This window comes from Psittacula echo (genome assembly GCF_963264785.1).
Source record: "Psittacula echo genome assembly, chromosome: 1".
Lineage (NCBI taxonomy): Eukaryota > Metazoa > Chordata > Aves > Psittaciformes > Psittacidae > Psittacula > Psittacula echo.
Genome location: NC_137735.1, coordinates 32104417 through 32118433, shown reverse-complemented (window position 1 = coordinate 32118433; position 14017 = coordinate 32104417). Strand labels below are relative to the sequence as shown.

The window sequence follows — 14017 nt, the reverse complement described above, 5'->3', positions numbered from 1 at the left end:
GAGACAGCAATCACTGCATGTCTCATCTCAGTGAAAAAGGATGACTTTTAACTCAGAAGTTGAAAAACTGGAGCATAGTCTGAAAATTATTTATTTGAATATGAATGCAATTTAAGCATGAATTGCACACAATCAAGATGTACTTCAGTATTTTTTGATGGCCTGAAATCTAGTTGTACTGATACTGACAATAACCCTGAACATTCTTTGACCTTAAAACCTTCTTACTTCAGCTACACCAAATGGCTTTTCAAGAATTTTATGAATTATTACATGAGTCTTGGCACTGCATTTCCCCTCAACTCCTTGAAATATGCAATTCAGAACAGTGAAGTAGCTGGAAGTTTCCATTTCAACCATTTAAATGACAAGCAAGCTACACCACTTTCCCTTCTCATGCTTTTTCATCATTTTAACAGAGTATCAATGTGATACTAATACAGATCTCCTATCATGAAAAAAATTCATTATTAATTAGAGTTGTTTCAGCTTCCATTTATGAAACTGCTTTTCTAATCCACAGATAATCTGATGGAACCATCCCTTTTTGTGATGGTCTTAAACCACTTGAGAATGGGAAAGGCCATGAAAAAGCTTCCGGAGAAGAGAAAGACTCTGGGAAGCATTTTAATTCAACTGCAACAAAGTAGCATAGAGATACTGGACTGAGTTTGTGCTAAACCACTAATCAAATACCGGTTTCAAACTGATTTACATCCTAATTATTGATACTGGTGTCATCTTTCAGGATCACCTAAAACTAACTCCGGGGAAAATGATTTTATACTTCTAATTTGTGACCTTTCTGGTTTTGTAAATTACATCTGATGGGAGTTTCGGGGTCAGTCCTGTCCATCTTACAAATTGTTACACTGTGGTTTGCCACTGTACAAAATATTATTTTCCACCTCATTTACATTTTATAATGTGTCTATAAATTTTCTTGCTTAGATGCTTACAAATCACAGAACTATACACATCTGCAGAACAAGAAAATGTGTAACAGTTCTTCAGTTTCCTTAACGTTAAGCATACTAGAGACTAAAACAACTGAATTAATTTTTCTTAGCATCTTCATTTCTTAACATTTAAACACAGATACATTGCCTAAAACAAACTCTATTTGAGATATTTCTAAGTATTTATGATGCTGTATCATTTTCTTTCACTATTCTAACTCTTTATTCCAAACACATTATTTTCAAGCACTTAATTTCAAATACTAGACTTAGTATGTTGTCTCATCTGATTGTTAATACACACTTGATTCTTAAGCATGCACACACACAATCGCTCTTACTTTCTCTGAGCACCTATAAATCTTTTTAAGAATACCACGTATCTTTTTTCTATATGATAAATCATCAGCAATATCACTCTAGGTTGGTATTATGCTTTTCTTCATTGTTAAAGACCTGTGCAGCATCTTGATAGACCCAGCTTATTCTTAACTGAATGCACCTGAGGACTATCCAACTGAGTAAGTTATCTGTGGATCCAAAAGGTAAAACATTATCTTTGGACTATGTTTCTGCATCTTTCAGCCACTCAAACAACTATGTCTCTTAACAATTAAAACAACTATTAAAATTATTGATGCCTAAAAAGACCCTTAAAAATGCTGCTGTCTTTAGCCTGTGGTAGTGAATATCTCTTGGTCTGTGAACTAGTAGCCAGGTATTTGCAAAAGGCAAATAAGAATGTGGCAATTGCCAGAGCAGCAGACAGCTAAATTTGCTTTGCAGGGGTCTGCACTTTCACTGGAAAATTTTAAAACAAGAAATAGAAAACAGTCGAAAATCACTGAACTACAGAGTTGGTAATTTCACACAGAGGACACATACCATATTTGAAGGCAATTCATGAAATCCAGTATCATTCAATTAGCTTATGAACGAGAATTATATTGAATGCTGCACTGACAAATGCCCAGCTGTAATTTAAGGTCTCTGCATACGTCTGACATGTAAGAGACTTGAGCATCTTTCTTAAAAGGTCATATTATGAATTATTTAAGGTCAAGCAGTAGGAGAATGAGGTAATGGAAGGAAACTTCTTGATTTTTCTAGCTATTACCTCCTTATGCTTTGTTACAGTTAGGAGGAGTCAGGCTGGCTTGAGAAGAGCCAGAAGAGTCTACAATATTAACAGTACTGGTGGATAACACAAGAAAAGAATATAAAGCATGCAGTATGTTTTGCTGCTTTGGATGTTGATTTCCATAGTTAATTAAGAAGCATGCTTATATATGGCATAATTTTGTGCTTTTAGTTCTATCTTTTTCCACTGTGGTATGTTTCCCTTTTTCTTATCCTTAAGACCAAGCATACAAAAAGCTTATCTCACTACTTTAGTTGTCATCATCACTCACTTTTACATGATCCCTGGGGAACACAGTTTGATTCTATTATGCATGACTGATAAAGTCTTATAACCGAGAGCTAAATGAATATTGTTCTACTGACTTTGACTCAAATTTCCAGGTTCTTATGCTTGGTGACTTTGCATGAGCCTTATTGACACACAGAAAGACATCTCCAATTTAAATTCATTCTGTGGTTAAGTTTCCCTACACCTAAAAGGCACTTAATACACTTCATTTAAATTCACTCTGTAGGACAGGAAATGTCTTTCATAATAGGCGTAATTTTAACTTTTCTTTGTAACCAATGAAATTTCTTTTTCCTTCTCAATCAACACCTCACATCCACCTACGCAACTGTCACATTAAACTCTGCCTCGGGAATTCAAATTAGAAAACTGAAAAGACATTTCCACTTTTACTTAGGTGCATGTGTTTTATCAGCAAAGTTAACTAAGCTTAATAGTAATAATGAGAAAAATTATCAGGTTTATAGTAACTGTTAACTCATATAATAATGGTTCAGATTTATCTCCTGTACAACAAATTATTTCCTTAAAAACTGAAACTTATTTGAAAATGAAAATATTTACTGTAACTTTTAAACTTACTCTGTACAAGAAATATTCACTGCTACTGCAAAAGGAAAAAAAAAAAAAGACATATTTCATTTGAATCAGTATTTCTCCAGAGAATGACATAAAAGAATGATAAAAATGGACATTCATTAGAAATACTGATTAGTGTGCACTAAAGGGAGAAATGAAAGAATAGAAGAAATCTTTCAACTTCTACACAGCCTTGATGAAATATAACAAGGGAAAGTGTAGAGTCCTGCATCTGGGCAGGAACAACCCCAGGTTCCAGTATAGGTTGGGGAACGACCTGTTAGAGAGTAGTGTAGGGGAGAGGGACCTGGGGGTCCTAGTGGATGGCAGGATGACCATGAGCCAACACTGTGCCCTTGTGGCCAAGAAGGCCAATGGCATCCTGGGGTGTATTAGAAGGGGGGTGGTCAGTAAGTCGAGAGAGGTCCTCCTTCCCCTCTACTCTGCCCTGGTGAGACCGCATCTGGAATATTGTGTCCAGTTCTGGGCCCCTCAGTTCAAGAAGGACAGGGACCTGCTGGAGAGAGTCTAGCACAGGGCAACTAAGATGATTAAGGGAGTGGAGCATCTCCCTTATGAGGAAAGGCTGAGGGAGCTGGGTCTCTATAGTTTGGTGGAGACTGAGGGGTGACCTTATTAGTGTATATAAATATATAAAGGGGGAGTGTCATGAGGATGGAGCCAGGCTCTTCTCAGTGGCAAACAATGATAGGACAAGGGGTAATGGGTACAAACTGGAACACAAGAGGTTCCACTTAAACTTGAGAAGAAACTTCTTCTCAGTGAGGGTGACGGAACACTGGAACAGGCTGCCCAGGGAGGTTGTGGAGTCTCCTTCTCTGGAGACATTCAAAACCCACCTGGACACATTCCTGTGTAACCTTATCTAGGTGTTCCTGCTCCGGCAGGGGGATTGGACTAGATGATCTTTTGAGGTCCCTTCCAATCTCTAGCATACTGTGATACTGTGATAATTTTTTCTCACTGATGTAAAATTGTTTTACTGATGTAACATTGTATGTGCTGTATTATTACACTGACTTCCATTTTGCTACTACTAAGATGTAGTAACCACCTGTTAGGACTGAAACTACTTGTTTACAGTATTATAAAAATTCAGAATTTTGAATTTAATTTTGCTTTATAATGTAATTGAAAATAAATATCTGGCATCTTTACAGGTCCTTCTTACCCATGTCCTAAAATTATGTAGCTACAGCACTGGAAATAAACAGCAGATCTTTCCATGGAAATCATCTAGCAGACTGGGTAGAATCACTATCTAAAAGCCAGCACAGAAATGCAATGGAAATACATTTTTTCTCATCACAGGTATTAAGAATTCACTTTAAAGAGAAACACAACATTGCTTTTCAACATCTAGCAAGAACTGACAACCTTGTCCTTGTTCTTATCAATACAAAGTGAAAAGAAGCAACCAAATGAAGCATGTACATTACCAGCATAGTAATGTCTTGGTTTAAAAGTCAATGCATCTTTTAAACTTTAAAGGATAAAATGAACGTACAACTGTTTATGAATCTGGCATACTTTTTTTTCTAATTCTCATATTTTTCTATCAACATTTCCTGAATAAACAAATAATGAGGAAGCAATGAAGCAGCTAATAATTACTACAAAATTGAAAGGATGAAGAAATATTCTTTCATGCATAACTTAAAATCTGTCAAGATTTCATGTCACTTGTGAAATTTGTGTGTGACCAAAAACTCAAACAGTATTGAACCATGAAATGAAACCTTAGAGAATTCTTTTTGCAAGTGGCAATGTGCAACCTCACTGAAAGGATTCTTTTAACCAGCTGCTTTAATGTAGATAGCCAACTTCCCAGTTTAAAGACAGTCTCTGCCAACAAAAAGATAGCACGTTCATGCCTGAGTCAGACAAACAAAATATGTCATGAACAAAAGCTTTGTTTATTTTTAAACTTAGCTGGTTTTGGGGGGTTATTTTTCCCATTCTCAAGGAGCCAACAGGATTTGTCTTAGATAACAGACTTTTTGAAATTGTGGCAGTTCAGGAAGTGCAAAAAAAAAAAAAAAAATTAAGAAATAAATTGTGGCTATGCAAAAGGAAGCATAAAGATGATATTGATAAAATGCATATATCTATCATACAAGAAACGTTTCATCTGAAACATAATGGCTGTCTCTTTGTACTTTAAAAAAAATACAGCACTTAATAATCACTGAGTTTTGACTTGGCAATATTCAGGTAAAGCTATTTATCTTTAATTCTCTCTTACCAAGAAAAGGAAGCCCTAATATAGAAATCATGAACAAATAACTGTGGTTCAAAAACTTTAACAAATACAATGTGATACTGATACAGCATTAGTTAGGATATGATATAAAACCTGAAGAATTGACAGAATCACAGAATGGTTGAGACTGGAAGGGACCTCTTAAGATCATCTGATCCAACCCATCTGCACAAGCAACGTGGTACAGCAGGTTGCTCAGAACTGTGTCCAGTTAGGTTTTGTATATCTTCTAAGATGGAAACTCTACAGCCCCTCTGGGCATCCTGTTCCAGAGTCTGACCACCCTCACAGTGTCCTAGGTTCAGCAGTAGCAGTCATTTTTTCTCCTTCTTAGTAGCTGGTGGAGTGCTGTGGTTTTGACTTTCGGCCTGGGGACAGTACTGATAACACCAGTGTTTTCAGTTACTGCTCAAATGTTTAGTCTGACCAAGGACTTTGTGAGTCTCATGCTCTTCCAGGGAGGAGGGGAAGCCAGGAGGAAGCAGAGACAGGACACCTGACCCAAACTAGCCAAAGAGGTATTCCATACCACAGCACGTCATGCCCAGGAGGTAACTGGGAGTTACCCAGAAGGGCTGGCTCACTGCTCGCTCGTGCTGGTTTTCGACGGGTGGTATCGTATTCTCTTCCCTTGTTACTTCCCTTATCATTATTATTATTGGTAGTAGTAGTAGTGGTTTGTGTTATACCTTAGTTATTGGGCTGTTCTTATCTCAACCCGTGGGAGTTACATTCTTTCCATTCTCCTCCCCATCCCTCTGGGAGCAGGGGTGGGGAGAGAAAAGAAAGGGCAGGGGAGGGGAGTGGACTGCGTGGCTAACTTGACGACAGGGTTTAAACCACAACACACAGTAAGAAGTGTCATCTTGTCTTCAGACTGAATTTCCTGGTTTTCAGTTTGGGCCGACTGCCCCTTGTCCTCTCAGACAGCATTACTAGAAAACCTGTCTCCTTCATTTCCTCCCACTGATAAAGTTGTCCCTGAGTAACGGATGGGAACCTAGTTGAGAGTTGACCCCTTCTCGTGACTGAGACACATTAACAAAGTATGCTTATTGTCATAGTGTATTTGGTACAGTATATATGTTTATGTTCATTGTGACTGTTGGAAAGAGGCAAGAAAACATAGGTGTGCAGCTGTTCTATTAGTTTCATACTTGGCCGCATCAGGGCACTTGGCCAACGTTCTCATTGTGGACAACAGTGAGATCATGAGAAACAGGAAAGCCCCATAAGCAAACAATGACAGAGCTGGCATAAAACTGATTGTTTTTCTAAGGGTATAAAAGCAGGACCCTCTTATAGCTGAATCCGAAGCCTCAACTATGGGTGGATGCACCACACAGGAGTTTTCGCAATTACTTGAGACTCCTGGCATTGGCTGCAACGGGGCTTCCGAGCCTGAAGTGTGAGCCTGGAAGATGATTCAATGTATTTGGTGATGTGTTTCTACTTAATCTCTGTTCTCTCTATGCAGTAATGATTTGATGCATTGCTAATTTTCCTCTGTACTTTACTTATATATATGTATCTATATATATAATATATAGATATGATTTGCTTAATTGTACTTACTATATAGAGATATATATCTGGTTTGCGCTAGTGTGCTTGTTTGCTTTAGTGCGCTTATTCACTTTAGTGTGCTTGTTTAATAAACTGTATTATACAGCTAGCGTATGGTCTGCATCTTTCCTGTACTGGGGGACCCAGAACTGGACACGATATTCCAGTTCAATAGCAAATATTGCATTTACTCTGCAGAATATGACCATAACTTTGAAATTAAATTAGTAATGCCTATTTACAGAGCAAAAAATGTTTCACAGGTTGCAAAACTGATGCCAGGCAAATAAATGTAATGAAGCAAAGAAACGTAATGATGGTGTTCTCTTCGGATGGTAAATACTGAAGATGAAGGTAGGCATGGAAGCCACAAGAAGAGCAGGATCTAACCTAACTTAACTTCAGGAAGAGAACAGGAGAGTAGCTACAATCATCAAACCCTGAGATCTGTCTATTACTTCAAATTGGGAAATGCTGTTTTCTTCCTCTTGTGCTCCTTAGAGGAAGGTATTTGTGATGGAATGACTGTATTTTAACAGTGATTAATGGTGACTGGAGTTTTCCATCAATGAGCAAAGCTGCTTAGAAGCAGAGTTTAAAGAAACCAGACAGCATATGAATTTTTCTTACAGATTATTAAAGCATATTCACAGACACACAGATTTAATTTAACTTGCTCTAACTAAGAATGAAAGAATAATTCTTGAAGTCTTTCTGTGAGAACATGATGTCAGAACAAATGGAATTATTTGTTTCTAAAAGTGGTATTAAACTGTTTAGATTAAATGGGAAACACAAAAGCTAAAATAAAACTAAACCTAAAGACTACTGGAGAACAAATCATCTTCATGCATGACTAGTTAATTTCAGCATACTTATCCGTTAAAAGAAAATAATAAAATTTTAACTTTTATAATAAAAAGTGAAGAAGAGAAGAGAATTATTTTCTGCTACTGAAAAGATAACACTGAAAGGAAAAAAGATCAGTAACCAGGCATAAGAGTAATAAAAGACAACAAGGTCCGTATTACTGAAAAACAATGCAAGCTGTACCTGGCCATAAACAGCAACAATACTGGATATTTATTTAAACATATAATAAACAAACCAAAATACAGTACCTGCTCAAAAATTCAATGGTATTCAGTGCCAGAGCAATTTCATTTAACAGGACACGGTGCCTCAGCTTGCTTTTTTTCTACTCATCACCAGTTTGAAGGATACTCAGTAGAAGAATAATATGCGATTCTGCAACAAACTGAGCCTGACTGCTTCCATGTATGTAACTCTGTAAAATAAAAATGAAAATCAATCCTCTTTAGAACAAAGAAATCCACTGAAAATGGCATAATTGGATATTTGAGAATCAAAATAAAACCTCTTTTGCAGAAAAACACAGAAAGCAATCGCTACAAGTAACAGCACAGTTTATGTATGTTTAGTAAAAAGGACTGTTAAAAATAGAATATTTAGTCAAAGCACATATATATGGTGAATGCGATGTTTCATACAAGGGTGCATTATGCTGGACTCTTTCACACTGCTGCTATTGTGGAATAAAGAACATGCATTTATTTTCTCAGCAGATACAATTTTTGAGAAGGGAGATGATGAAATGAAGGACATGTCTGAGCACGGTTTTTACAGAAGTGAAAACTGAAACTTGCCTTAAAAAAAAATCATTTTACTTTAGTCTTATTTAGATTGAGTGAAGCTTCTTCATACAAAGTATTCCATCTTTCTCCAAAAAAGTACAATTGTGCCCATAAAAAATCCTAATTCATAAAATAGCTTGTTTATATGGAATTGTAGTAAATGCAATGACCAATATTAATACTAAATGTAAACATAACATAGTCTAATAAAAATAATTACTGACAGTGAGCTTATTTTATGCATTTACTATTAAGAACATACAGTATATTATTCAGAAGTTGTTTGCGCTTATTGTTAACTAGCTATGAGAGCAAATAAAGGAAGCGAAACTTTGAAGGAATGGAAACATGCACAAGAAGAGGAAGGTTCTCTCTTTTCCCCTACTACAATTACAAAGAATAGCTTGTCTTACCATTCTATGTGAAATTAAATTTATCCATGTTGTCAAAGTATTATTTATATGTCTTGTTCTTAGGCACAGATACAATTCTCACTACAATTAAACAAAAATGCTCACTACTATCAAGGAAATAAAAAAAGAAAGTTTTTGCCCTCCTTACTAATTTAGAGTTTTGTCAGTTTATTTTTTAACTCATATGCTCTGCTTTAATTAATTTTATGCTGAATAATTCTGCCTGAACTCCATCCTTGTCAAGATTCAGAACAATTCAGATCTGAAATACTCTAATGCTCCAGCATACCAAATAATACCTTCATCCACACTGGTTAAATTCCAGTTGATGCACTGTCAAAACATGTAATTCATAAGATACGATAAAAGTTTTCACTCAGTATATGATTATCTATTGTTTTCAAAATTCAATTATATTATGCTCAAATAACCAATTCAAAGCTACACCAGGCAAGGACTTCATATATCTAAAGATTCCATCTCTCAAAGAAGACATCTTTTTTCTTTAACAAGATAAAGATCACTAATCTCAGAAGAGTATTTCACTGCAGTATGAAATGACAACAAGCCAATCCATATTTCTTGATTTTTTGCAGGGATCCTTAAAAATATCATTAAGGCTATATATATATGCATACACATCTATAAAACAGAGGAAGGAAATAGGAGTATTTTACATTAATAAAAATTAACAACAAAGTTAAAATGCTTGCATTCTGACTCAGTTGTGACCACAGTCCTGCAAATAGGACTGTCATTATTTCTAATAATTGCTAAAATTATATATATATACATACTCATATATATATAGACACCTGTATATATAGGTACATACATATATATATACACACACAAACATATATATAGGGCAACTAAGACGATTAAGGGAGTGGAGCATCTCCCTTATGAGGAAAGGCTGAGGGAGCTGGGTCTCTATAGTTTGGTGGAGACTGAGGGGTGACCTTATTAGTGTATATAAATATATAAAGGGGGAGTGTCACGAGGATGGAGCCAGGCTCTTCTCAGTGGCAAACAATGATAGGACAAGGGGTAATGGGTACAAACTGGAACACAAGAGGTTCCACTTAAACTTGAGAAGAAACTTCTTCTCAGTGAGGGTGACGGAACACTGGAACAGGCTGCCCAGGGAGGTTGTGGAGTCTCCTTCTCTGGAGACATTCAAAACCCGCCTGGACACATTCCTGTGTAACCTTATCTAGGTGTTCCTGCTCCGGCAGGGGGATTGGACTAGATGATCTTTTGAGGTCCCTTCCAATCTCTAGCATACTGTGATACTGTGATATATACACATAAACATACATACATACTTGCAGGATCTGTATTCAACTTTGTCTAAAAAATGGTAAACATCTATTTCTTCTTACTATCATAGCACCAAGTTATAGTCTAAAGCTTACAATGATTACAATATATACTGCCTTTACTAATACAATGTGAACCAAAATAACTGAGCCTTTCATCAGAAAAGTGTAATAGGGTCTAGGACCACTATTTAATTATTAAATACCTATATATATTCCTACATGATCACTAGTACTCTTTCTCTATACACATGCTAAATTGCATATAAATGCATACTGGGAACTAAAGAAATACACACTATGTTGAAGAGAAAACATTATTAGTACTGATTACTGATTGTAATACTGATTGTATTACTGATTGTCCCTGCCCATGGCAGGGGGGTTGAAACTAGATGATCTTAAGGTCCCTTCCAACCCTAACTATTCTATGATTCTATGATTAATAAAACTGGTTGTCACATGACTTCTAAGACTATAAATGCCTTCTGCATTAGTAAAACATTTAGATGAGAGATATAATTTTTATTGATATGCTTTCTACTTTGTTAAACTACATGTAGACTGATTCCAATCCAAACTTGAAATACCACAAAGAAAAGACTAAAAGCTATAAAAATTGATCAGATTGTTAATGGATTGTTTTAAAATCATAGTCTGCCTAAAAATCTTTAGTCTTTCATACCTGACAAGGTGAGTTTTTTATATGTTACAGCAGCAGTATGGTGCAATCTAATGTAATATAATGTAATGTAAGATCTAACGTACTAGCAGGGTTGGTATCACAATGACAGAACAAGGATATAGTTACTGGAAAAACATTCTCAATCACAAATCTCTGCCTGCCTGTTGGTTAAATTTCCAAAATAATTAGTTTTATTGCATGATGTAAAATGTGCTTATTTGTCTAAGAATTTTTTCATTTGAGGCTTTTCAAGAAGCTGTTTGAGAAGCTTTCAGGCTACAAAACTCATCACAAGACCAGTCAGTCTCTCAAAAGATGAAGTCCTTAAGAAGACAAAATAATGAAAACAAAGATATTCTCATTATCACTTCTAAATAGTTAACAGATAAAGAGTCCTAGCTCTCATTTGATACTCAGTATAAAGAAAAAACCATGGACTAGATACAGGTTTTGCAAATGCTGAAACTTGAACCAACAGAACCCAAGCAAACTGAAACCTGAAAAATACAAAACCTGCCTGGAACACCTGAATCAGAGACTGCAATTTGAAAACTTGCTAATGAATATGAAGTTCTGGCTAAATGTCCCACAGGGATTATTAATGTTGTAACTGTATTTCTTTTAAGTGTGAGTTGATAAAGGCATAGCCTTGCTTGCAAGGAAGTGGATAGTCTCTTATCTAGTTCTGGAAACATCATATTAAAAAGCTAGTAAAGAGACAATTGTTACCTTCTGCTCTGTCCCTAGAGAGAGGAAAGAAGTGGATAAATGCAAAGTGAATAGCCACCTTAAATAAGTAAGAAAACCCTCTCAAAAAAAAACCAGCTTCATTTTTACTTGAGAAGGCAAGAGATCTTAGGTTAACTTAGACAAAGTGCACTAGCTGAATGTCAGTTAGTTAAAATGTTAAATAAGGCAGATGTTTACTGTCCAGAATTGCCTTTTTTAAATGAAAACAAAACAGAAAAACCTACTAACTTCTTTGTTCTATTACAAATGTCCTTAGATAGATCATTCTTTAAAGTTACCTAGCATTATATATAACTGTGTGTGATCAACAGACTCCTTAAATTGCTTCCCCAAGACATTGTTCTCCAAATACTCAAAAGAAGCAGCATTGTGCATGTCCTCTATAGCTATGAGTCAGAATGATGGTAGTGGAGTACAGAAAATGAAAAAACAGTCCAGTGATGAAGGATACCCAAAAGATTTTGCATTTCACAATATAATGTGAACCACCTGAATTTATGACAGTACCTCACCCCTTTTCTAATAAGGAAGGAATTACAGGATGTGGTTTATCCACAACCAACTTTCAGGCTTACATTCTTAACAACAGACAAAAAGACAAAAATCTAAGTAGAAGTTTTCAGAAGACAGAATACCAGTACTTCATATAAAAAATATGGCAAACACCTTTTCCTGAAGAGAGAATGGTAACAACTATGGCATTTGGCCTTGTGTCTTTCCCTACAGGCATGTGACAACACTGTGAGGTCACCTGAAGAATAGATTGCATTTGTAAGGATACATATTTATGCAAATGTACACACACACACCAGTTTTGTACACTGCAATGGCCACTGAATCACCAAATTTTGAAATTCATGGCCATCTGTAGCTCATACTTACCTAAACCAAAATATATTTCAGGACAATTTTTTTTAAGGAATTCTTTTTTTTAAGGAATTTTGACAAATTAGCTATTCAACAGTTCTCAACCAGTCTTCTCCATATTTTCTTTTTTATGGTTTCACACCAGCTTTTAATTAAAGTTAGATCTGTATAGCCAAAAGAAAGAATCTGGTGCTTGTGAGGTTTCTTTGTTTTCATACTACTTCTTTTTTTCTGCAAGAAGGCTGCTGAATGACCTACATGCAAAGCACATACTCTCATGAAATTTTATTTGAGGCTACAAACTATTATGACACAGAAAAGTAAGATTTCTGGTTTTGCTATTTTTTCTTCTTTTTGAAATGGAATTCATTTAATATTTGGAAGCTATGTGAAGTCTATCTGGCTGCAAACTCTCTAGGGAAAGGTTTTAAATGAGTTAATAAATAAACTCAGTATTTCTTGTTCATTTTAGAAGCACAAGAGGCAGGGCCATGTAAGATGCAAAGTCCGTCAGAAGAGATGCAAAAACAGTTTAGGCAGAAAAGCTGGACAGCTACACAGTGGATGCAATAGCAAATACCACTCTGGTAGGAGTAATAGAGGAATGAAAGCATGAGCAACTGACACTTTGCACAACCGGTCCTTTTCCAACTTTAATTCTCCTACCTCGAGTCTGATTCCACAGAAGCAATTAGAATTGCTAACCAAAATAATCATGTCCCCAAATCAGGCCATTTTCTTTGGCAGTGACAAACAGTTGTTCAATGCGTGCACATTTTTACAAAACTGTGTTAAATATTTATCTACTATTCATAAACTCATTAAATATTCAGTGTTACTGAACTGCAGATGGTAAATACATATAATCCCTCACTAGAACAGTGAAGGATAACAATCATGTAATACACTTTCAAATTTCCCTAAATACAGCATATGCTTATGATTTCCTTTCAAAAGTGATAGTTGTCATGGTTCAGTAAAATACTTAAGTGTAATCCGTGCTCTTTCCTGCTAATGTAATGTAAATAAACCAAAACCAAAGTAAGTAGAAATAAGGCCTCCGTGAGTTGTATGTTAAGTCAACACACTTAAATTGTGGAGTACCCAACATCAAAATTGAATCATGATTTCTAAATGATACCTAAAACAAACACCATAATTTTTATTTCCTATGAGTATGTATATGAAGGATATGAGAGTGAAGGGAGCTGATTAAACTAAACTGGGTTTAGTAATAGCGTAACATACAAAGCTACTTCATGAAGTATTATTACCATTTTAGATAAATGATAACTTGCCCTCAGTTTACAACACATGACACAAATTAATAAAAAAGTATACTGGAAATGAATCAAAATCAGAAAATAAATGATAATAATTATCCTTCTTAATGATAAACTGAATTTAGACTGTATGTTGAAGAAACCTCCAGATGGAGACAACAGGACAATTTCAAGCTAATATATATGAAAGAGGTGAAGCAACACACTAGCTGTATGCCCCAA

The 14017-nt window shown here is 35.6% G+C and overlaps 1 protein-coding gene across 1 annotated transcript in view; it reads right to left on the bottom strand.

Annotated features, from left to right (window-relative positions):
- TUSC3 (tumor suppressor candidate 3) overlaps positions 1 to 14017 on the bottom strand; it is a gene marked incomplete at its 3' end in the record, with an annotated part of 72207 nt that overhangs the window by 5701 nt on the left and 52489 nt on the right. The window contains exon 6 of the mRNA XM_080622876.1: positions 8045 to 8108. Coding sequence (XP_080479002.1) covers positions 8045 to 8108 — 64 coding nt within the window. The remainder of the gene's footprint in view (positions 1 to 8044; positions 8109 to 14017) is intronic.